The 24241-nt window shown below is 42.1% G+C and overlaps 1 protein-coding gene across 1 annotated transcript in view; it reads left to right on the top strand.

Moving 5' to 3' along the window:
* Nucleotides 1-24241, top strand: part of apc2 (APC regulator of WNT signaling pathway 2) — a 244093-nt gene that overhangs the window by 67221 nt on the left and 152631 nt on the right. Inside the window, exon 2 of the mRNA XM_063032030.1 lies at nt 7333-7491. Within this exon, the coding sequence (XP_062888100.1) occupies nt 7333-7491 (159 nt within the window). The remainder of the gene's footprint in view (nt 1-7332; nt 7492-24241) is intronic.

The following is a 24241-nucleotide window of genomic DNA, read 5'->3' on the forward strand; positions in this document are numbered from 1 at the left end:
GATGGAGATTGTGGAGGAGATGTTTTGCTAATCCAAACAGATCGGTGTCTGCAAGTGAGCAAATCGAGGATCCAATTGCATAAGGATATATTGAGTCCAAAGTTTTGATTCTCATTGATTAGTCTTGAGGGGATGATGGTATTGCGTTCCGAACTGTAGTCGATAAAGAGCATATGCATCTTTGCTGTCCAGATGTTCTAGGGTTGAGGGAAGAGCCAGTGAGATGGCATCTGCTGTGGACCTGTTGTGCCGGTAGATAAACTGGAGCGGATCCAAGTCGCTTCTAAGGCAGGTGTTGATCTGTTTCTTCATCATCCTCTCATCACTGTGGATGTAAATGTTACTGGATGATAGTCTTTGAGGCAGGTTACCATGTTCTGCTTAGGCACCAATAATTTAGAAGAAGAAATTTCTTCCTGACATCCCAGCCAATAGTTAAGCTTCAATCACCAATCACGATCAGATTTGCGGTTCGTGGGATCTTGCTGTGCACACATTTTCTGCCTCTGTTCTACCATAGCCACGTTCCAAGATGCTGGACTCACTGGAACAACCTGAGGTTGCGAAGGGCACAACATAAGTGTGAGAGTCTCTGTTTCTTTCATCGCTGTCCCAAGTTAAGTAGGGGTTGTTGAGCTGTGGCAATGCTATGTTGGTGATGCTTGAAGGCTGCACATTCTTGGACTGTGTTGGTCGTAAAGGGCTCATTGCAAGTTTTCAATATACATCTGGCAAATAAAGTTAATCTTTAATTTTTATGATGGGTGATTTGGGGGGGGGATGGATCATTCAAACTATTGACGTAATTTGAATTTCCTCACTGATTTTCTGATCATGAAAAATACAGGAAGAAAGCTAACACTCACCTATTTATATGCAAATTATATTAATCCCTCAGTATTTCTAGTTTATACCCATGTACCCCTGGTAGGTATAACCACCATTTATGGTGATTGCATTTTTGTCCATTCTTTTTAATGTAGGTTGGTGAGTTGCACTATTAGCAGTTGCTGTGGTGACCAGTACACACTGGAGATATTTGGTCTACAGTGGGCCTTATAGTCACCTTGAACATTATGATTCATTGGGCCTGAGGGAAATCTGTGATGATTATCTTCAGCAAAGGACTTGGTCTCTTTCACAGACGTCGTTCCCATATTTTACGAGTTGGCTCAGGAATGCAATCTAGTTTGCTCACCTTTGGTGAACACAGCAATAAAAGTGGTATAGTTTAATTCTGAACTTGCCATTATTATTCTCTATGAAAGATAATTGGATGTTCTTTATAAATCTGTGATATATCATTCTCCAAATTGTATCTTTTGATCATATACAGAAGCAGGGGTGTTAACACTCTGGTATTCTGGATGTTTTGGAGCTTAGTGATTAATTTTGAGGGGATGATAGTATTGAAGACTGAGTTATAGTCTGTTATGTTTTGTACCTTAAAAAACATTAAACTAATTCAAAGAAAGATAACGGAGTCCAAAATGCAGGTCTAACTTTGGGTTTACTTTAAGCGAGGTGTGTATGTATCACGTGATAGTGTGATAATGTATGCAATTCATGTATTTCTACATATAACTTGTAATGAACAAGAACACATAAACAATATATATACAAAATTACTCAAATATTACTGAAATATTAAGTACACAACAGTCAATGGAGAACATCCTGATGAATTTATCCTCAAAGTTCAAAGTAAATTTTATTATTAAAGTACATATATGTCACTATATACAACCCTATGATTGATTTTCCTGTGGGCATATCCAGCAAATCTATAGAATAGTACCTATAACAGGATCAATGAAAGATCAACTGGATTGCAGGAGACAACAAAATGTGCAAATGCAAAAATAACTAAACTGCCCAGATGTTCCAGAGCTGAGTGAAGAGCCAATGAGATGGCATCTGTTGCGGAACTGTTGTGACGGTAGGCAAATTGGAGTGGATCCGGCTCACTCATGACCAGCCTCTCGAAGGTCTTTATCAAGGTGGACGTACGTGTAAAGTAGATAACATGACACCTAATTCACACATAATACCACCCACAGGCCGCAAAGTGTTAACAATCAGATGATTCATTTCCTTTGATAACCCAGGGGCCTGGAATTATAATTGAATGAAACACAGTGTAGTCAGACTGCACCAGCCTGTGCTGAAGGCTATAAGTCACAGTGGCAGAATCAGGCCATTCGGCCTATCAGTCTGTTCTGCCAGTTGATCATGGTTGATTTATTTTCCCTCTCAACCCCATTTTCAAGAACATATAAACCTCTACTTTAAATAAAGCCTAATGACGTGGCATTCACAGCCATCTGTGGCAATGAATTCCACAGGATTCACCATCCTCTGGCTAAAGAAATTCCTCCTCATCTCTGTTCTAAAGTGATGTCCTTCTATTTTGAGGCTATGCCCTCTGGTCATAGACTCTCACACTGTTAGAAACATATTCTCCACTTCAACTCTTTCGAGGCCTTTCAATGTTCAATAGATCTCAATGTGATCACCTGATTCTTTTAAGCTCTAATGCATACTGACCATTACCATCAACAGTTCTCATACATTAACCCTTTCATTACTAGGATATTTCTCATGAACTTTCTCTGGACCTTCTCCAATACCAGAGCATTCTTCCTTGGATCTGGGGCCCAGAACTGCTCATGTGGTCTGACCTATGCCTTATAAAGTATCAGCATTCTATCCTTGCTTTTATATTCTGGTCCTCCCAAACAGATCATGCCCTTTTGATGTACAGCAATTTCTTTACTGAATGAAAGAATTTCTAGGATAACTATAAATGTGTCAATGATAGAAAAGTTCAGCTCTCTGTAACCATGAATATTAACCACTTCCTTCGAAGACGCAGGTCAGAAAAACATAGGTTCCTCATGTAATCTGGGTGTACAGAACTTGAAATAGTTTCTTGTTTCATTTACCCCTTTTTTAGTGAAAATCTGAAATTAAATCTTGGAAATATACAGTAGATTGGTGTTGAAAAGAATAAAGTCCACTTTAACCTATTGGATAGGTAAAAATTCATTCTTCCAAAATGATGAATGAGGGGGGGGATCTCATTAAAACCTGTTGTATATTGAAATACTTAGATAGAATGGATGTGGGGAGGATGTCGGGGAGACTAGGACCAGAAGGCACAACCTTGGACTACAAGTGGGCATCCCTTTAGAACACGGATGAGGAGGAATTTCTTTAGCCAGAGGGTGGTGATCTGTAGAATTCATTGTAATGGACAGCTGTGGAGGCCAAGTCACCAGACATATTTAAAGTGGAGGTTGATAGGCTCTTGATTAGTAAGGGCATCAAAGGTTATGGGGACAAGGCAGGAAATGGGGTTGAGATGAATGGTGGAGTGGCAGAGCAGACTCATTGGGCTGGATAGCCTGGTTCTGCTTCTATGTCTTAATGTCTTATGGTTTTATGATAACTTGTCTTTTGTAGTCTCCTATCATTTTTATGGATTGAGCTTTCAAAGACATTTTGTTTCATAGAATTTTAAATAGAAAATGGATAACAATTTTGAAGCATCTTTCGTGTGGTATAGACAGCTGGGTGAGATAAATGGATAGGAGGAGATGTAGCTCGAGCATAATTAGCAGTCTTGAATAAATGTTCAACTGGCAAGCTTCAGTGCTCTACATTCCGTCATATTTTAAGTCATCAGTGAAAAATAGAAGGAGGTGGATGCTAAACAGGTAACTTTTAAAGATCATCCAAGAAGAACTAAGCAGAGGAGACACTAAGAGGTTTGGAAAGGACTTGCAAAGTTTAGCATATTGGATGGCTGAAAGCTTGGATGTTAATAGTGAGACGTATTCACTAAAGGTTGTCCAAAAGACGAGAGCTGGAGGGAGCTAAGTGACTCAGACGTATAGGACTGGTGGCAGTTACAGGGATTAGGGATGTTATTACAAAAAGTCAATCCTTAAAGTGCAAACACGAGGAAATCTGCAGATGCTGGAAATTCAAGCAACACACACAAAATGCGGTGGAACGCAGCAGGCCAGGCAGCATCTATAGGAAGAGGTACAGCTGAAGTTTCGGGCCGAGACCCTTCGTCAGGACTAACTGAAAGAAGAGATAGTCAGAGATTTGAAAGTGTGAGGGGGAGGGGGCCTTATTTTAGATTAGATTAGATTATGAGGACACGTAGTCCTCTTCTATTGTCATTTAAGAATGCATTAAGAAATGATACAATTTGTTCCTCCAGAATGATATCACAGAAACACAAGACAAACCAAGACTAAAAAAACTGACAAAAACCACATAATTATAACATATAGTTACAACAGTGCAAAACAATACCGTAATTTGATGAAGAACAGACCATGGGCACGTAAAAAAAAGTCTCAAATTCTCTGGAAAGTCCCATCATCTCATGCAGACGGTTGAAGGGAGAAAATCCCTTCCATGAGCTTCCAGCGCCGCAAACTTGCCGATGCAGCATCCTGGAAGCACCCAACCACAGTCCGACTCCGAGTCCGTCTGAAAACTTCGAGCTTCCGACCAGCCCTCCGACACCGAGCACCATCTCTGCCGAGCGCTTCGACCCCGTCTCCGGCAACAGGAAATAGGCAAAGCCGAGGATTTGGGGCCTTCCCCTCCGGAGATTCTCAATTGCACAGTAGTAGCGGCAGCAAAGCGGGCGTTTCAGAAGTTTCTCCAGATGTTCCTCCATGCTTCTTCACGTCTGTCTCCATCAAATCAGGATTGTGCACGGCATCCTAGTTCAGAAATACGATATCATTTGGAACGGCCGCACATGCTGCGTCACGCCACCATCTTCTCCTCCCCTCCCCTCCCCATTTAAGCAAATGACCAAGTTTAAAACACTTCAGAAATCTTTGAAAGAAGCAACATTAGGTGCAGAGAGAGAGAGCAGGAGTCTCGTACACAGAGACCATGTTTAGTATTATATATTTATTCAGAGGCACAGCTCGGTAACAGAACCTTTAGACCTACCCATATGACCAATTAAGTTACTAACCGGGACATCTTTGGAATGAGGGAGGAAAGCAGGTCACTGTGAGGAAACACATGTATTCGCCAGGAGAATGTACAAACTCCTTACGGACAGCACTGGGAATTGAACCAGGTCGCTGGCCCTTTAAATCATATGCTAACCGTTAAACTCTCAGCTTACGTTCTGTAGTGGTTAAAGGAGATGTTTTTCCTTCCAAATGACTTGGCGCATATTTCATTTGGATAAGGGTTTCATTATTACAGGCCACACTGTAGTAGCCTATTTTTTAAATTTAATGCTCTGCAAACTAGCTTTGATACTAGTAAATGTGATTGGAATATTTAAATTCCCATGTTGGCTTCAATTGTTAAAATGTATCTAATCTCAGAAGCTCAGTAAGTACTTGCACAATCTTACTTACTGCCCAAAATAATCTGCAGATGCTGGGGTCAAAGCAACACTCAGTCCTGACGATGGGTTCCAGCTCGAAACGTCGACTGATCTTTTCCACGGATGCTGCCTGACCTGCTGAGTTCCTCCAGCGTCTTGGGGGTCTTGCTTACTACCCATTACCCCACTGGGATTTTGAGCAACAATGAAGGTCCTCCATCACTGGCAGTGTTCAGGGCTTCCTTCATCACATCAGTAGCTTCCTGTTGGTTTTCACTACTGTCAGTTGTGCAAGTCCCAGGTGGAGACTCAGGAATACTGTCACAGTCAGATGTAGAAGGGTTCTTCATTGCTGTTTCCATAACAATATTGTTTGACCAGTCAGGGTTGTTAGCCCTGAGCTGAACCCCTGACCCACTCTTAGTCTGGCCTCTACCCTTTGACCTGTTTGACATGGGTGACCCTACCAGGATCCAAAGCACAAGGCCCTGACTCCAGCCAACGTAGCTCTCTGGGTCATTGAGGCACACAAGCCTCCAAACCACATGTGGTCCTCTTGGAGGAAGTATACGATCTGGCAGGTAAATTATCTCCCGATTTTGTTTGAAGAGCTTAAAGAGCTGCCATCACCGCCTCCAATAGCCCCAGACATGATAAATTAACAAATATAAACTAAAAGAGACAAGAGAATGCATATGCTGAAACCTAGGACAACAAATAATCTGCTGCAGGAATTCAGAAGATCGAGTAGCATCTGTCAGGAACAGATTTACCAGTGTTTTGAATCAAAACCTTCAGGGTTTGAAACAAGGCAGAACCTCGAATTTCTCATGTTTTTCCAAATATAAACCAAACTTTCACTGCCAATACCATTCAGTGGCTGATGTTATAAACTTCAAGTTGTAGGTATTGAAAGAGGTTCGGATTAGGTCGTTTGGCGATGAGCATCATGTTAAACAACAGGGAATGTTACAGTTTGGGGCAAGACTTGTTGGGTTGTACTGCTGCGTGAGTTCCCTCACGTAGCGGATAAACGGCAAAAAAAGTTATTAGACCTAAAATCAGCTCATGGCAGACACGTCTGCAATTCATAAATTTAAGCAGTGTAAATTAAATTAACCTGAAAGGCCTAGATAGAGTGGATGTGGAGATGATGTCTCCTATAGTGAGGGAGCCCAGGACCAGAAGAGGGCCCAGCCTCAGATTAGAAGAACGCCCCTTTTGGAAAGAAAAGAGGAGGAATTTCTTTAGCTAGAGGGTGGTGGATCTGTGGAATTCATTGTCACAGATGGATGTGGAGGCCAAGTCATTGTGTATATTTGAAGTCGAGGTTGATAGGTTCTTGTTTAGTAACGATGTCAAAGGTTATGGGGAGAAGGCAGGAGAATGGGGTTAAAAGGGATAATAAATCAGCCACGATGGAATGGCAGAGCAGATGGTCCAAGTGGTCTAATTCTGCTCCTATGCCTTATGGTCTAAATTATATGACTATTTGACCCTAACCTTTCAAGTTTTCATAATCAGAATATTAATTACCAACACCATATTTGTCTGTGGATGGGATTTTGAACTGAGCATATTTCTCACAGAATACAGTCTAGTGAGCAAATTTCTCACAGAATGCAGTCTATTATTAAATCAATTCAGTCAATCTGTTTAAAGAGCAAACAAGCTACAGCAACATTTTCCAGTCAAAGCAGTGTGATCTTCATAACCAATTGCAATGAGTGGAGGCAGGTACATTATGAGCATGAAACAAATCTCAGTCATTTCCAGTAGAATAGTCACAGTATACGAATGAAATGCGATCACCCTTGCTCAGACTGGTTGTACCATTTTCACTAAATGTATCCTGTTGCTTTAGTGTAAATGACCTGTGAAATTATTGGGTTTCTTTTCCCCAATTCCCCCCATTTCTGTTTTGAAGATACTATTAAGTGTGTTTTCTCTGTTAGGTTTTGGAAGAGCTCAGGATGTCTGGGTCAACATCTTCTTACGACCACCTTGTAAAGCAAGTCGAGGCACTGAGGAAGGAGAACTCCCACCTTCGGAGAGAGTTGGAGGACAACTCCAGCCATCTATCTAAGTTGGAGACGGAGACTTCAGACATGAAGGTGAGGACTTTGTTACTTGGTTCTTTAGTAACCTTAAGGGTTTTAATTTAAATACCCTAAAAAAACGTGTTGAATGCCAGTTCTGTTGACTTTGCAGGAACAAATTGTGCAGATGCTAGAAAGTTGCCCAGGTAATAATTCTATTGAAATGTCATTCAGAGGAATTCAGATACTCATTTCCATCCCTTTCAGAAGTTATCATGCAAATTGGGTAGCTTTTATAGAACCAAAGATGTTCAAAATTGTTTTTTTTTTAAATTTATCCTAATCATGGCAATTTAAGAAAGCATCTACTTTCAATATTGGTATTGAAACGCAAGGTTTCCTATATTGACTGGTGGTTCACATTAGACAAGCAGCAGGACATGTATGAGATTTGTAACTTTTGATGTGATTTGAAAGCCTCTTTCTCCCCAGTTTTTACTTGCCTTTTTGTTTTTGTAGCCATCAACTCTCTAACCGTTTGGAAGTTGTTCATGGCTGAGAGTTGAACTGAGCTACCCATGCAAGGTATCACAGCCTAGCCTGACACCTTCTCCTTACCTCACCTGTTTCCTTGTACTTGCGTTCCCTGCATTATAGACATGAGGTTTCATTTCCTTGGCATGGAGGCACTAGAGCTGGTTGGAGTATTCCATTTGCTGAGATCATGGTCTCTATAGCTCACAGCCAGTGAAGTAGGATCCCGGAAGATATGGAACAGGGGGAAAGATCTTGTCACTCTTCCTCACATTCCAAGGTTGGGGCATAGGGTGGGAACCCACACCAATAATGGTTATTTCGGTAGCTGCCTCAGGAGTAGCATATGACACCTGATTAAAAAAAAAATAAGGATAGTGAGTGGAAGAAATAGAAAATAAGAGAATTGTCCTTTTGCTTTTGAAAAGCCAATTTCTTCCCCTGCAATCACCAAATAATCCATTTATAACTGATTTTATAATGGAGGTCAATCCGGTTGTCAACATTCTCTGTAACAATACCAGAGACCAAAGATTTGTAGACACCTCTCACTTGAAGCCCTTTTCTCCTTCCACTCTACATGCCTCCTGCTGGCCCAGAAATGTTGACAGAGGTAACGGAGCCACTACACAGTTGAGCCCTCGTCCCATTTCCGCCTTGTGCCCAGTACAACCAAAAGGGCCACAGAGAGCCACAGATGTAACATCTGAGCCACCAGGAGATCTGTGTTTGAATGTCTGCCCTAAACCAAGAGACAAAGAGACTTTTATGCAGAGTAGTGTGGTGCCATGCACTTCACTAAGAGGAATCAAAAGCTGGATTATTACCTAACTGGATAGAAAGAAATGAGTGAGGTTTGGGGGGATCTACAGTGTCTGTTTCTAGTACATGAATCACAAAAACAAAACAGCAGGCAGGTCCACCATGTAGCTAAGAAGGCAAGTGACATTCTGGCCTTTACTGTGAAGAAGATGGAGTTTCAGAAAAAGCAGTTTTGTTATAGTTGCGCAGAATGTTCGTGGATTCCGGTTAATTGGGCCATCGGTTACTTGGGACAGCCACTTATTTGGGACAACTCTTGAAGGACAAAAATAAATCTAGAAAATAGCTGGAATTCCCTTTGTTTATTTGGAACACTATGTCATTTCACTGGGGCAGGAGGCTGCTGCCGAACAGTTTCTAACTAATTTTAGTCGCATGCACATGTGTGGTCATTAGACACGACACTGTGCTTTGGGAAAACAGTTTTCAAACAGCATGTGTTTATGTTTAAAAACAGTGATTTTTGTCAGAACTGTTTTGCTCTCTGCGGTTCAAGCATTCAGGCTTGGAGAAATCAGAAATGACCAGGAGTGAAACTGAAAAGATTGGACTACTTCAACAAGTGAGAAATTGCAAAGACTTTGAAAGTATCAACAATCATCCTGAATGCTGCCTTTTCTCCCCGCCAGACGTGCATTTCTCTCCCGTGGCTCGGTGTAGGTGTTGGCATGTGATAGTGGCCACACCCTGATACACCACTTCAACAGGTGGGCTAAACCAGGTGCTGGTAGTACATCTCATACACCGGTAAGACAGGGACATGCCTGTCAGCATGTAAAGTCAGCTCTGGTACACTGGGCGGATGAGATCAACAGTGAGACCCAATGGCCAGCAAGGCAGTTCTGTAACGTCTCATGGATAATGAAGGACACGACAAGGCAAAGAAGTCATAATCACCTACTGCAACTAAGGAAGGCCCCAGTTGTGACAACTATTTGTAACACTAGACCGGGACTTCCGAGGTTGACAAAGTGTAATTGTCCCAGTGCAATGACTTTTCCACTTTAAAAGCTGTCCTGCACAGGTCTCCTGTAATTGTTGCATATGGCAGACAACCACCAGTAGCATGGGCAGTGTTCTAAGTTGTTCTGTATTTAATTTAGATACATAATTTGTTACTCAGTTAAGTGAGTAAATAGTTTGTCTTTTTGTACCTTTCTAACGATTTCCATGAAACTTCAGCTAACTGGGGCAGCTACTTAATTGGGCCAAAATGTACTGGTCCCGACGTGCCCCAATTTACCAGAGTCCACTCTATTGGCATTCAAGGCAGTCCAAACAAGATTAGGATGAGGGAATTGTCCTAGCAATAGAGGGTAGAGTGTTTGGGTCTGTAATCCTTAGACTTTAGAAGAATGAGGGGTGACCTTCAAACATATAAGATCCTAGGGAGGTTTCACAGAGTATTTTCACTAATGGGAGAGATATAAGCAAGGCGACAGAGCTACAAAACAACAGGGTGATGCTTTAAAACTGGAATGCAGAGAAATTTCTTCTCTCTGATGTTAGTGAATCTCTGGAATTCTCTGCCCCTGAGAGTGATGGAGGCCACTTTGTTAGACGTATTTAAGGTGAAGTTGAATAAATATCTGAAAGATATAGGATTGATGTCGACGAGGAACTGGTGCTGAAGAGAAATTGAGGCCAGCATTGATCACCCAACATCATATTAAACAGCAGAATGGACTTGATGGCTCCTAATTTCCTGTCTTCTTGGGTTAGAACACAGAACATAGAACATTACAGTTCAGTGCAGGCTCTTCAGCCCACAATGCTGTGCTGACTTTCTAACCTACCTCTAAGATCAATCTACTCCTTCCCTCCTACATACCCCTCCATTTTTCTATCATCCATGTGCCTATCTGAGAGTTTCTTAAATACCCCTATTGTATCAGCCTCTACCACCACCCCTGGCAGGATATTCCACACACCCACCACTTTCCTTTGGTGTCCCCCCCCGCCCTATACTCCCCTCCAATCTCCTTAAATTATGCCCACTTGTATCTGACATTTGCACCCTGAGAAGAAGTCTCTGGATATCCACTCAAACTATGCCTCTTATCATCTTGTACACATCTATCAAGTCACCTCTCATTCAGCTTCATGAACATTTAGATAAAATCCAGGTTGACAATAGCTGTATTTGCGTCTTTAGGTATCTTGTAATGTCGGCTTCCGGAAGACCACGGTATGATTTATATTAAAGTGCCACTGCTGAGATAGAAACTCCTACTAACACAAATGCCACATAATTGAGCCATTAGTTTCCCATCTTCAGTCTATTGAGAGTAAGCAGTCTGGCTGAACGATTCCATTAACTTGCCATGACATTAAGTGGTTTCTGATGCTAAAAAAAGAATTGTTATTTTTTGTTAAGTCTACATTGTGCTTCAGAAGGAGATGGGAGACAATTCACCTCCATTGATTAAGAGAGCGTCTTGCTGGTCTGGTCCAGTTGTCAAATAACGCGACTGAGGCACCAGTCGTTACTGTGACACGATTGTAGCTCAGGGTGTGAGAGTTTGGAGTTCAATTCCAGAGCCGCCTGTAAGAAATTCGTACATCCCTCTGTGACTGTACAGGTTTCCTCTGGGTGTTCCAGTTTCTTCCCACAGTCTAAAGACATAGTTGTTAGTAGATTAATTGGTCATTGGAAATAGTCTTGTGATCAGGCTAGTGTTAAATAGATGGGTTACTGAGCAGCTAAGCTCAAGGAGGTGGAAGGCCCTGTTTTGCCCTGTATCTCTAAATAAAATATAATCCTAAAGGAGAAAGTGACCAGATTTCGTAGAACATTTGTATTGGTTTTGGTTTATTATTATCACATGGCTTTGTTACCGTGGTAAGTCGTCTAACCAATCTATAGCATTTTTTGAGGAAGTTACCAGGAAAATGGTTTCAAAGGTTTCAAAGGAACATTTAATGTCAGAGAAATGTATACAGTATCCATCCTGAAATGCTTTTTCTTCACAATCATCCGCGAAAACAGAGGAGTGTCCCAAAGGATGAATGACAGTTAAACGTTGGAACCCCAAAGTCCCCCTACAGCCCCCCTCCCTCCCGCGCATAAGCGGCAGCAAGCAACAATCCCCCCTGCCTCCACTGGCGAAGGAAAAGCATGAGGCAGTAAATTGGATTAGACATAAGCTCAGCTAGAGAACCCAGAGAGTGGTAGTAGACGGTTGCCTCACTGACCGGAGGCCCGTGACCAGTGAAGAGCGGCAAGTATCAGTAATGGGTTCATTGTTGTTTGTCATCTATATCAACAAACTGGATGATAATGTGGCTAACTGGATCAGCAAGTTTGTGGGTGACGCCAAGATTGGGGGTGTAGCGAACAATGAGGAAGATATCAGAGCTTGCAGTGCAATCTGGACCGGCTGGAAAAATGGGCTGCAAAATGGCAGATGGAAGTTAATGCAAATAAACGTGAGGTGTTGCAGTTCGGTAGGACCAGCCAGGGTAGGTCTTACACAGGGAACGGTTGGGCACTGAGAAGTGCAGTAGAACAAAGTGATCTGGGAATACAGGTCCATAATTCATTGAAAGTGGAGGCACAGGTAGATAGGGTTGTAAAAAAAACTTCTGGCACATTGGCCTCCGTAAATCAAAGCACTGAGTACAGGAGATGGGGTGTTATATTGAAGTTGTACAAGACCTAGATGGGAGCCCTAATCTGGAGCATTTTGTGCAGTTTTGGTTACCTACATACAGGAAAGATGTAAATAGGGTTGAAAGAATATAAAGAAAATTTACAAGGATGTTGCTGGGTCTGGAGGACCTGAGTTATAAGGAAAGATTGAATAGGTTAGGAGTTTATTCCTTGGAATGTGGAAGACTGAGGAGAAATTTGATAGAGGTATATAAAATTATGAGGGGCTTGAGGGGTTCAGTGAGCTACTCATCACATGATTTAAGAAAATTTTGCGTTATTATTTTGGCCTACAAATTTTTAATTCAGTTGTTTTCAATTTATGGATCCTTTCTTTGAATATTACTACTGTATCCATGGGACACCCTGCCAAATATCATGTCATTGCCTGAGAGAAGCTATCTCTGGGGCAACTCTTACAAAAATCAACACACTCCCTCAAAATAGCATTGCCCACCTAAACAATATCTCAACACCCTTAGGTGCACTAACTGAAGCAAGCAGATAGAGTCACTGTTTTTGTGTCATGAGGGCAGTGGCCTTTACAAAAAATGCAAAATACCCAACATGTTTGAAAACTGTTTTAAATTCTAAACCCACATCCCCTCCAAGTCACATACTGCTCTGTTTGGGAAAAATACTCAGTCCTTCATCATTACCAAACTTGAAGAGCCCTTTCCAACTGCATTGTGATAATAGATTGGCACCAGCTTCTCAAGGAACAATTGGTGATGGGCACCGATGGGGTACAGTAACATAGTTGTCAAGGTTCTGGATTAAATTGGGATGTCACTTGGTGCAGTAGTTAGTGTAATGCTATTACAGTGCCAGCATCCCCATGTCAATTTGCCGCAGTGTGTGTGGGGTTTGTATGTTCTCCCTGTGCCCGCAGGGGTTTCCTCCCGATGCCCTTGTTTCCTCCCAGAGATTTACAGGTTAGTAGGTTAGTTGGTCACATGGTTTTAATTGGGCAACACAGGCTCACTGGGCTGGAAGGGAATGTTACTATGCTATAACTCTAAAAAGAAATCCAGTGGCTTGGATTCCCCCCCCCCCAGAGATGTTGGTTCAAATCCCAGCCCACCAGCTGGTGAATGACGTCAAAGTAACAATATGAAGCCCAAACTGAAAATCCAGAATTAAATAATGAAACCCTGTAGTTAGCAGAACCATACGTTGGATCTGGTGATATTGACCTGGAGGTTTTTCAGAAGTCAAGAATGAGGCATTAAACTTGGTGGTTTCAGCCATTTTATTACAGGTTACAAGAACAAGGAACAAAGAAGCCGTGGTTGTCTGATACTAAAAACTGGTTCAGACTGTAGAGATAAAGCACATTCCATTAATAAGATGTAACATAGAAATATAGAAGCATAGAAAATAGGTGCAGGAGTAGGCCATTCGGCCCTTCGAGCCTGCACCGCCATTCAGTATGATCATGGCTGATCATCCAACTCAGAACCCTGTACCTGCCCTCTCTCCATACCCCCTGATCCCTTTAACCACAAGACCCATATCTAACTCCCTCCTAAATATAGCCAATGACCTGGCCTCAACCTATGAAATACCCAGATTCAAGTGGTGTGACATCTTCTGCAGAAAAACTAAGAAGCTTCTAGAAAAATGTAGAATTATTTTCTACCATTACTGTAAATTCACTGGATGATTACACATATATTGATATATAAAAAATTATAAGAAGGCATAGGAATGTTAAACTACAAGAAATGTAACAATTACACCCTAATCCAACAACTAAAAGATATTGAAGAAGGGTACCTCCCCTGGTTTATCTGTGACTCTGGGTCCCCCTTCCAATGTGATTTATATTTAATTGCAGAAAAACAATAAATACTGGCTTAGCTAGCATTGTCCTTAACTCAAAAATAAGTAAACCCAAGCTGGTCTTTTCTTCAGAGAGTTTTGCTGAGTTTCAATTATCTAAAGAAACTTTCTGCTTCCATGTTGCAAGATTTACTGTCATTTCATTTCAGTATCTCGGCTGTTGCTTAGCTCATACCTGTAGGAATTTCTGTTTTTGACTGCAGGACAGTAAAGCTTAGTTTATCAGCTCAGTTTTTGTTGCCATGGATCCCTCTATTCTTTCACTCCACAAAACCAAATGTTTTCCTATTCAGGATCCACTGCTCTGATCACAAGTTACTTTATTACCAGAAGATAAATTCCCTGTGAGCCTTGGAAACTAAACATTTAAGATTGGTCTAGGTTGGCTTGTTTTCCACAATACTGTACTCAATTTTAGATTGGACCACAAGGAGAAAAGGACAGTTTCTTGGAATCTGCCTTGCTGGACTGGTAAAATTGCAGAGGATTGGAATTGTATGAATAGAATGAAGCGGTTCTATTTTGGCAAATAGTTCAGAAAGGCAAGGGCTGTGAATCATCCTTCTATTCTTCTTCCAGAACAAGAATGATTTTGCTTCCACTGCAACTTTGTGGGTTCTGAGGTAGCTATCGAGGCCAGTGAGGGATCCATGGCGTTCTCTGCACTTTACCCCTTCATTGCCGATCAATCCCTGCGAGGAGTTTGTGATCCCTCCCACCTGATAATCAAGTTCGCAGAAGTTTTAATTTGTCTCCCTTTGGGATATTAGCCGTTGTTTTTTGAACAGAAAGCCTCAGGGTTGGAGTGTGTGTTGGCTCTGTGTTAAATGTTCATCAGTTGAGCAGGAAGCGTTGCTGAGATACTTGACCAGCTCATTCTTGATTATGAAGAACATTTTTCTTCTAGCTTGCTCTTTAAAAAGATGCAAGGTTATATATTTTGGGAAGTCAAATAGGAGTAGGACATATAACTGATAAGATTCTGATGAACAAAAAGGACCTCGGGACCCTAGTCCATTGTTTCCAGATGGTGGCACACAGGTCAGTAGACTAGTGAAGAAAACATAAGTCAGGACATTTAACATAATAATTGGGGCATTGTTACTACTGTACAAAACACTGGAGTACAGTGAGCAGTGCAGTCACCACACTATAGGAAGGACGTGTGTGCACTGGTGAGGATGCAGAGCAGATTCACTCGCATGTTGCCTGGATGGAAAACTTTAGATATGGGAAGAGATTGGCTGGGGTTTTCTCTCTGAAGCAAAGGCAGCTCAGAGATGACTTGGTAGAAGTACGTAAGGTCTTTAGGGTCAGAGATAGGGAAGAGAGGCAAAGTACTTTCTCGATGGAAGGGGTATCAAATACAAGAAGGCAAGGTTTGGGGTGAGAAAGAAAGAGTTTTAAAGGGAGTCTCAGGGTAAGTTATTTTACACAGCAACTGGTTGCTCTGCGGAACACTTTGGCAGAGCAGTGATAAAGATTAGCTTCATTTGTCACATAAGCACCGAAACACTGAAACATGCAATGAAATGTGCCGTTTTGCATCAATGACTAACCCAGACAGAGGGCTGTGCTGGGGGCAGCCTGCAAGTGTCACCACGCTTCCAGCGCCAACAGAGCATGCCCACAACTCACTAACCCTAACCCTAACCGTACGCCTCTGGAAGGTGGCACCCGGAGGAAAGGCAAGTGGTCACAGGGAGAGGGTATATGCTCCTCGCTGACGGGTCTATGCGGCCTGTGTCTGGTGGGAATAGAACCCCGATCGGTAATCACTGGCACTGTAAAGCATTGCACTAACAGTTACGCTACCGTGCCGCCCCAGTGGTGGAATTGGATACAATTTCTATCTTTAAGGGACATTTCGACATGCTTGTAAAAAGAATGCAGCCCTCTGTGAGTACCTGGAATTAGAGTGGATGGGAAAAATGGTGTGAATAGATATAATCGGCTGAGGGGCTTGTTTCTGTGTTGAATGACGTTAAACTCTGTTAAATCCTGGAATAAATTTAAATTAAATCGCCTCCTGTTCCCCGATCTCAGGAGATTGTATCCCCAATCTCTTCCCATAGGTTTATCCCCACATCTCAGGCATCAATTTGGCTAAAAAAAAATTTATTGTGTTACAGCATGGATCGAGTTGCATCGGCCAGCGATCACCCAATTTAATCTTAGCCTAATCACGGGACAATATACAACGGACACGGGGCGAATGGACAAACAGCTTACAGGATGTGGAAGGAATCACATTGCCACTGTTGGAGGCATAGCCTTCCTTTGCTTGGGTGATCTGGTCAGTGGCTCAGTTTACCAGAAGCAGCCTCACTAGGGCCCTGCAGAATTGCATTAAAATGTCTTTACCCTCACACTCAAATGCTCTTGCAATAAAGGTCAACATGCCATTCGTCTTGCTAATTGCTTGTGAACCTACGTGTTAACTCTCCCTGTGCAACATCCGGGTGCAACTGAGCACCAGCACGTCTCAATCTTCTCACCATTTACAAGAACAAACCTCTGCTTTTTCTGCATCTTCTGTCAAATTTCAGCATTATATTCCTTTCGCTATATTTTCACCCATTCATTTACCCTGTCTATCTCCATGTGAAACCTCTCTGTGTCCCCTCCAGAATTCATACCATTGTTTCCCATTCAAATCTCACCATGACAGCCAGGGATCTTCATTAAACAAACTTGAAATTAAAAAATGAGCATGAATAATGATATCCAAGAAAATATCATTTAATTGTGAATGCCCTTCTGGTTCATTAAAATCCTTTAAGGAAAGGAAGTCTTCTCTCCTTAATGGGATATTTGTGATTCTGGTTCGCAGTAATGAGATTGGTACTTAACTGCCCTCTGGAATAACCTTGCAGACATTCAGTTCAAGGGCACTTAGGGAACCAGATAATTAATGCTAACGATGCTCATGTCCTGTGAACATTTTTTCTCTCAAAAACAGAAGTGTTTAAGTTAACTCATCCACAGGGCCTAATGAAATGGGTCCTGATGGCTTTATTGCTGTGAATGCTGACCTTTTCCTGACAATCTAAGTGGGGTTGCGGAAAAGTGGGTGTGAAATTTGTCAATTACTTTCCATGCAATAGCTTTTTCTATGTACATGAATTTTGTAAGTCTTCACCATTAACCTGCATTTACAAAATATAAAGTATTTAATATCAAAACTATTATTAAGATATGATTTAAATGATACAAAGTGGCTAATGTCACCAAACTATCTTGTAGTACTGTATGCCTACATGCCTCAGGGTGCCAATGTGTCCACATCGGAACTTGCTTGATTTTTCCCTTACTGTGCATTCAGTAACCTTTCTCCAACCTTGTAACACTCCCGTGAATAAAACACATATGAAGCCAGCACATCTAGCAAGCACCCGCTGAAAAAAAAAATAACGGAGGAAATTATTCATGTTGCTAAGAAAATTGGAACCAGAATTTCAATTCACACTATTCTTTCTCAGCACCGAGTTGTGCTCAAATCAGTACAATGGAAGGTCTAAGTTGCTTACTGCCCATTTCATGTGTATAAATGTCACAATTGTAGAAGCAGCTCTCCAACAAATATCACACTTGGAAGTGTCACCCATTACATTCACAAATAGGAATGGTTTTTTTAAGACTGGCACAGAGAAATCATTTTCGGTGTTACATTTGTGTACATTTATTTGTGAAATGTACCAATACAATGTTACATTTTGGCGGGCTGCAATCAGTGCAAGAGGTTATTCGTAGGAGAGGCAGCGTGAGGTATAAAAGGAGCTTGGGGCCCGTCAATGGATTGCAATTATCGTGAAAGGTCGTTTGTTGGCGATACAATGCGAGGTTTAAAAAGAGCTCGGGTGCTTTCAGGACTTTTCGGCAGGCTGCAATCAGCACGGGAGGTCGTTTGTTGGTGAGGCGTCTCAAGAAAAAAGAGCTTGGGCTGTCTTGGGGGCTCTTGGGACTTTGCAGCGGGCTGCAATTATTGCAAGAGGTCATTCATTGGTGATACCCCAGCCCGAGGTTTTAAAAAGTGCTCGGGTGCTTTCGGTACTTTTCAGCGGGCTACAATCATAACAATCTATCAGGCACTCGGCGGGGGCCAATTAAAAATAAAGTGAGGTGTGAATGGAGTGGTCATTAATGGAGCGGCCATTGTGGGAGTGGATAGTGATAGAGTGGTCATGCTTTAGCTGAACAGGCTTGGGCAAAGCATCTGGAAGAGATTCTAAGTCCATTTTTAGTATGTTTTTTTTTCCTGTTAGTACATAGCTGGTGCGCTGAGAATGGATCCAGAGTTAGCAGTATCTTCCTTGTGTGAGATGTGGAAACTTTGGGAGATCCCCAATCCCCCTGTAACTACATCTGCATCAAATGCATCGAGCTGCAGATCCTTAGAGACTGAGTTAAGGAACGAAAGCAGCAGCTCCTTATAGACCATTCCACGCACTCACCACTCTCTGCATAAAAAACTTACCCCAACATCCCCTCTGTACCTGCTTCCAAGCACCTTAAAACTGTGCCCTCTCATGTTAGCCATCTCAGCCCTGGGAAAAAGCCTCCGACTATCCACACGATCAATGCCTCTCATCATCTTATACATCTCTAACAGGTCACCTCTCATCCTCCGTTGCTCCAAGGAAAAAAGGCCGAATTCACTCAACCTATTCCAATAAGGCATGCTCCCCAATCCAGGCAACATCCTTGTAAATCTCCTCTGCACCCTTTCTATGTTTCCACATCCTTTCTATAGTGAGGTGACCAGAACTGAGCACAGTACTCCAAGTGGGATCTGACCAGGGTCCTATATAGCTGCAACATTACCTCTCGGCTCCTAAACTCAATCCCACGATTGATGAAGTCCAATGCACCGTATGCCTTCTTAACCAAAGAGTCAACCTGCGTAGCAGCTTTGAGTGTCCTATGGATTTGGACCCCAAGATCCCTCTGATCCTCCACACTGCCAAGAGTCTTACCATTAATACTATATTCTGCCATCATTTTTGACCTACCAAACTGAACCACCTCACACTTACCTGGGTTGAACTCCATCTGCTACTTCTCAGCCCAGTGTCCCGCTGTAACCTCTGACAGCCCTCCACACTATCCACAGCTCCCCCAACCATTGTGTCATCAGCAAATTTTCTAACCCATCCCTCCACTTCCTCATTTATAAAAATCACAAAGAGTAGGGTCCTGGAACAGATCCATGAGGCACATCTCTGGTCACTGACCTCCATGCAGATTATGACCCGTCTACAACCACTCTTTGCCTTCTGTGGGCAAGCCAATTCTGGATCCATAAAGCAACGTCCCCTTTGATCCCATGCCTCCTTACTTTCTCAATAAGCCTTGCATGGGGAACCTTATCAAATGCCTTGCTAAAATCCATATACACTACATCTACCACTCTACCTTCATCAATGTCTTTAGTCACATCATCAAAAAATGCAATCAGGCTCCTAAGGCACCACCTGCCTTTGACAAAGCCATGCTGACTATTCCTAATCACACTATGCCTCTCCAAATGTTCATAAATTCTGCCTCTCAGGATCTTCTCCATCAATTTTCCAACAACTGAAGTAACACTCACTGGTCTATAATTTCCTGGACTATCTCTACTGCCTTTCTTGAATAAGGGAACAACATCTGCAATCCTCCAATCCTCCAGAATCTCTCTCCCATCCCCATGGATGATGCAAAGATCATGGTCAGAGGCTCAGCAATCTCCTCCCTCGTCTCCCACAGTAGCCTAGGGCAGTGGTACCCAATCTCTGGGCTGCGGACCGATACTTTGCCGTGAAGAATGCAGCGGTGCAGCGGTAGCCGGAATGCACCCAGCACATCTTTGAGAAAAAAGCCAAAATAAACAAGCTAATTAATTAGGTGCCGCCCGGCACGTAAATGTTGGTCTAGATCAGAGGCGATGCAATCGGCAATCGCCTCTGATCTGGCACCTAATTAATTAACTTGTTTATTTCAGCTTTTTTCTTAAATATGTGCTGGGTGTGTTCTGGCTACCGCTGCACCGCTGCATTCTTCGCGGTCTGATATCGGTCTGCGGCCTGGAGGTTGGGGACCACTGGCCTAGGGGTACATCTTGTCCGGTCCCGGTGACTTATCCAACTTGATGCTTTCTAAAAGCTCCAGCACATCCTCTTTCTTAATGTCTATAGGCTTAAGCTTTTCAGTCTGCTATAAGTCATCCCTACAATCGCCAATATCCTTTTCCGTTATAAATACTGAAACAAAGTATTCATTAAGTACCTCTGCTATCTCCTCCGGTTCCATACACACTTTTCCACTGTCACACTTGATTGGTCCTATTCTCTCACCTCATATCCTCTTGCTCATCACGTACCTGTATAATGCCTTGGGATTTTCCTTAATCCTGCCTGCCAAGACCTTCTCATGGCCCCTTCTGGCTCTCCTAATTTCATTCTTAAGCTCCTTCCTGCTAGCCTTATAATCTCTAGGACTCTATCACTAACTAGTTTTTTGAACGTTTCGTAAGCTTTTCTTTTTTTCTTGACTGATTTTCAACAGCCTTTGTACATCAAAGTTCCTGTACCCTAACATCCTTTCCCTGTCTCATTGGATTGTACCTATGCAGAACGCCACGCAAATATTCCTTGAACATCTGCCACATTTCTGCCGTACATTTCCCAGAGAACATCTGTTCCCAATTTATGCTTCCAAGTTCCTGCCTGATAGCCTCATATTTCCCCTTACTCCAATTAAGCACTTTCCTAACTTGTCTTTTCCTATCCCTCTCCAATGCTATGGTAAAAGAGATAGAATTGTGATCACTATCTCCAAAATGCTCTCCCACCGAAAGATCTGACACCTGGCAGGGGAATGGGAGCTAGAGTGATAGGGCTGAAGACAGAGAAATTGCTATGCAACTCAATGCAGTGTGTAGTGAGACTGAGAGGATGGACAGGCAGATGATAGGCAAAATTGCAGTCAGTGGGTTGAGTTAAAGTGTAACAAGAGACCAAAATAGAAGCTGTCATATTTGAATGCACACAGTATATGGAATAAGGTAGATGATCTTGTTGCATATTTACAGGTTGCAAGTATGATATTGTAGGAATCACTGCATCGTGGCCGAAAGATCATAATTGGGAGCTTAACATCCAAGGATACACATTATTTCAAAAGGATAGGCAAGGTAGGCAGGGGTGGTGGGGTGGCTTTGTTGGTTAAAAAATGAAATCACATCCTTAGAAAGAGGTGGCATAGGATCAGAAGATGTAAAATCCTTGAGTAGAGTTAAGAAATTGCAAGGGTAAAAAGACCTTCAAGGGATTCTCTGAACAGTAGCCAAGATGTGGGCTACGATTACAGTGGGAGATAGAAAAGGAAGGTAAAAAGGGCAATGTTACAATGGGGGATTTCAATATGTAGGTAGATTGGAAAAATTCAGTTGGTGATGGATCCCAAGAGAGGAAAACTGAGAGGTCAGCAAGGGTCACCTGTTTTATTTCTTGTTTGATTCTCCCTTCTGTGATAATGTACCTGACTCTGAGACATCCATACGTACTTAACAATTTGATCAATGATTACATTCTGGCTGATGCATCAGTGTGCTTCCCTTAATCAATGCCACCAAATGCAGCTCAGCTGGCTATTCAGATTGTGACCTCTTGCCCTTTTACTGGATGACAATATTGACTATATCTCAAATGTAATTCGTAGGATGTGAAGCAATTTGGGAGAGTAGTGATTGGGTAGAAAACATACTCCTCGAATGAGCTCCTTTTTATTTTGAACAGTTCAATTATCATTCTCATTATCAAAATTCATCACAGCTTCTGTTAGTCATTCTTTGTTGCTGCTTTTTTTAAAAGCAGGATAGCTCCTCACACCTAATCTTGTTCCAGTGAGTTACTGTCTGCCCTCACAGAGACTTTACAAGAAATTGGCACAGATTTAGACTCAACAACCCTTCCCAATAACTTCTTAACTGCTTTATTTTAATTCTTAATTTGGAATGATATTCAATTGTGCATTTATGAATAACCTAACACTGTCAACTTGTGCTCAAGCCCCACTCAAGCGACCCCAAACTGACACTCCAATGTGTAACGATGACGTTTTTCCAGGACCTCTCTCCTCATGACTCCTTCCCTAGGATAAATAAATTTCCTTTTCCTAATTCATAAGCAAAATGCTTATTTGTCTACAGTATTGATGTATCTTCAGAGACAACAGATACTTTTCAGGCAAGTTACGTTTTCAGGCAATTGTCATTTAAAGTTAAATTGGACAGCTATATGGACAGGAATGGAACGGAGGGTTATGGGCTGAGTGCAGGTCAGTGGGACTAAGTGAGAGTAAGAGTTCGGCATGGACTAGAAGGGCCGAGATGGCCTGTTTACGTGCTGTAATTGTTATATGGTTATATGGTTACGTTAGAACATTTTAGTGGATTGGCTTTGGAGTATACTCTGCAGTCTTAATCTTCAGAAGATTGGGTCGAATGGACGAATTCCACTCCTATGCCTTATGGTCTTATGTGCTTGACTTGGAAATGAAACAATGTAGTTTCATTCGGTTGTTTTTATTTAGAATGAAGAATTTTTAGAATTAGAAGAATTTGGACTGATTCCCATTTATGGAAATTTATAGGAGACTCATTGATATATAGGAAAGGTTTGGAGCAGGGGTACCCAACCTTTTTTATGCCATGGATCCTTACCATTAACTGAGGGGTTCATGGACCACAGGCTGGCAATCCCTGGTTTAGAGAGGTATGTGCTAACAGAGAGGTGGGCAAATAAATTGCTCAGATAAGCAATGGTCAGCACAAATGAGTTGGGCTGAAGGGCCTATGTGTCTGTATACAGTAATTCTAAGCTGAGAGGCTATTTCCTTTAGTTCTAGATCCTTGAGCTACATACAACCACCTACAAGAGAGTTGGGCCAACCTGAAGAAAAATGTCTTTATTTATTTCATTGTTAATCTCTGGAATTTGTGACCCAAAAGAGATGGGGATGCTCAGTCACTGAACATATTGAAGGTGGAGGGCATTAGACTTTTGGATACAGTTGTGGCTGATTAAAACTGAGCCGCATGGAAGATGCAACGGAGAAATATAACAGTCTTTATTTACACTGCAAACCTTCAGGAGTCAGAGATTCGGGAGAATCCAAGAGGATCTTACTCCTGACATGATGCTTTATACTTCTTGAACACAAAAATAGCAATACATGATTTTCTACAGTTCCAATTGCTGTGATCACCTGCTAGATGTTGGCTACCACATCTCCTCCACAATCTCCATCAGCACAGGTGCACCAAAAGGTGTGATGCAACCAGTCAATCTGCTCTCCACCACACATCTATAGAAACTTGTCAAAGTTTTAGATATCATGCCAAATTTCTGCAAACTTCTAAGGAAGTAGAGCCACTGCCACGCTTTCTTTGTAATCGACTTATGTGTTGGGCCCAGAACAGATACTCTGAAGTGATAACGTCAATGAATTTAAAATTGCTGACCCTTTCCACCTCTGATTTCCCGATGGGGACGGGCTCATGGACCTCCAGTTTCTTCCTCCTGAAGTCAATAATCAGCTCCTTGGTCTTGCTGACGTTGAGTGAGAGGTTGTTGTAGCACCACTCAGCCAGATTTTTAATTTCCCTCTTTTATGCTGATTTATCACCACCTTTGATTCAGCCAGCAACAGTGTTGTCATTAGCAAACTTAAGTATGGCATTGGAGCTGTGCTTAGCCTCACAGACATTAGTATATGAGGCGATGATAGTACTGAACGCAGCGTTATAGTCAATGAAAAGCATCCTGATGTATGAATCTTCGTAGTCCAAATGTTTCAGGGTTGAGTGAAGAGCCAATGAAATGACATCTGCTGTTGACCTATTGTGATGGTCGGCACACTGGAGTGGATTCAAGTTACTCCTCAGGCTGGAGTTGACTTGTTTCATCACCAACCTCGCAAAGCAGTTGA

The sequence above is a fragment of the Mobula hypostoma genome, chromosome 24 (genome assembly GCF_963921235.1).
Source record: "Mobula hypostoma chromosome 24, sMobHyp1.1, whole genome shotgun sequence".
Classification (NCBI taxonomy): domain Eukaryota; kingdom Metazoa; phylum Chordata; class Chondrichthyes; order Myliobatiformes; family Myliobatidae; genus Mobula; species Mobula hypostoma.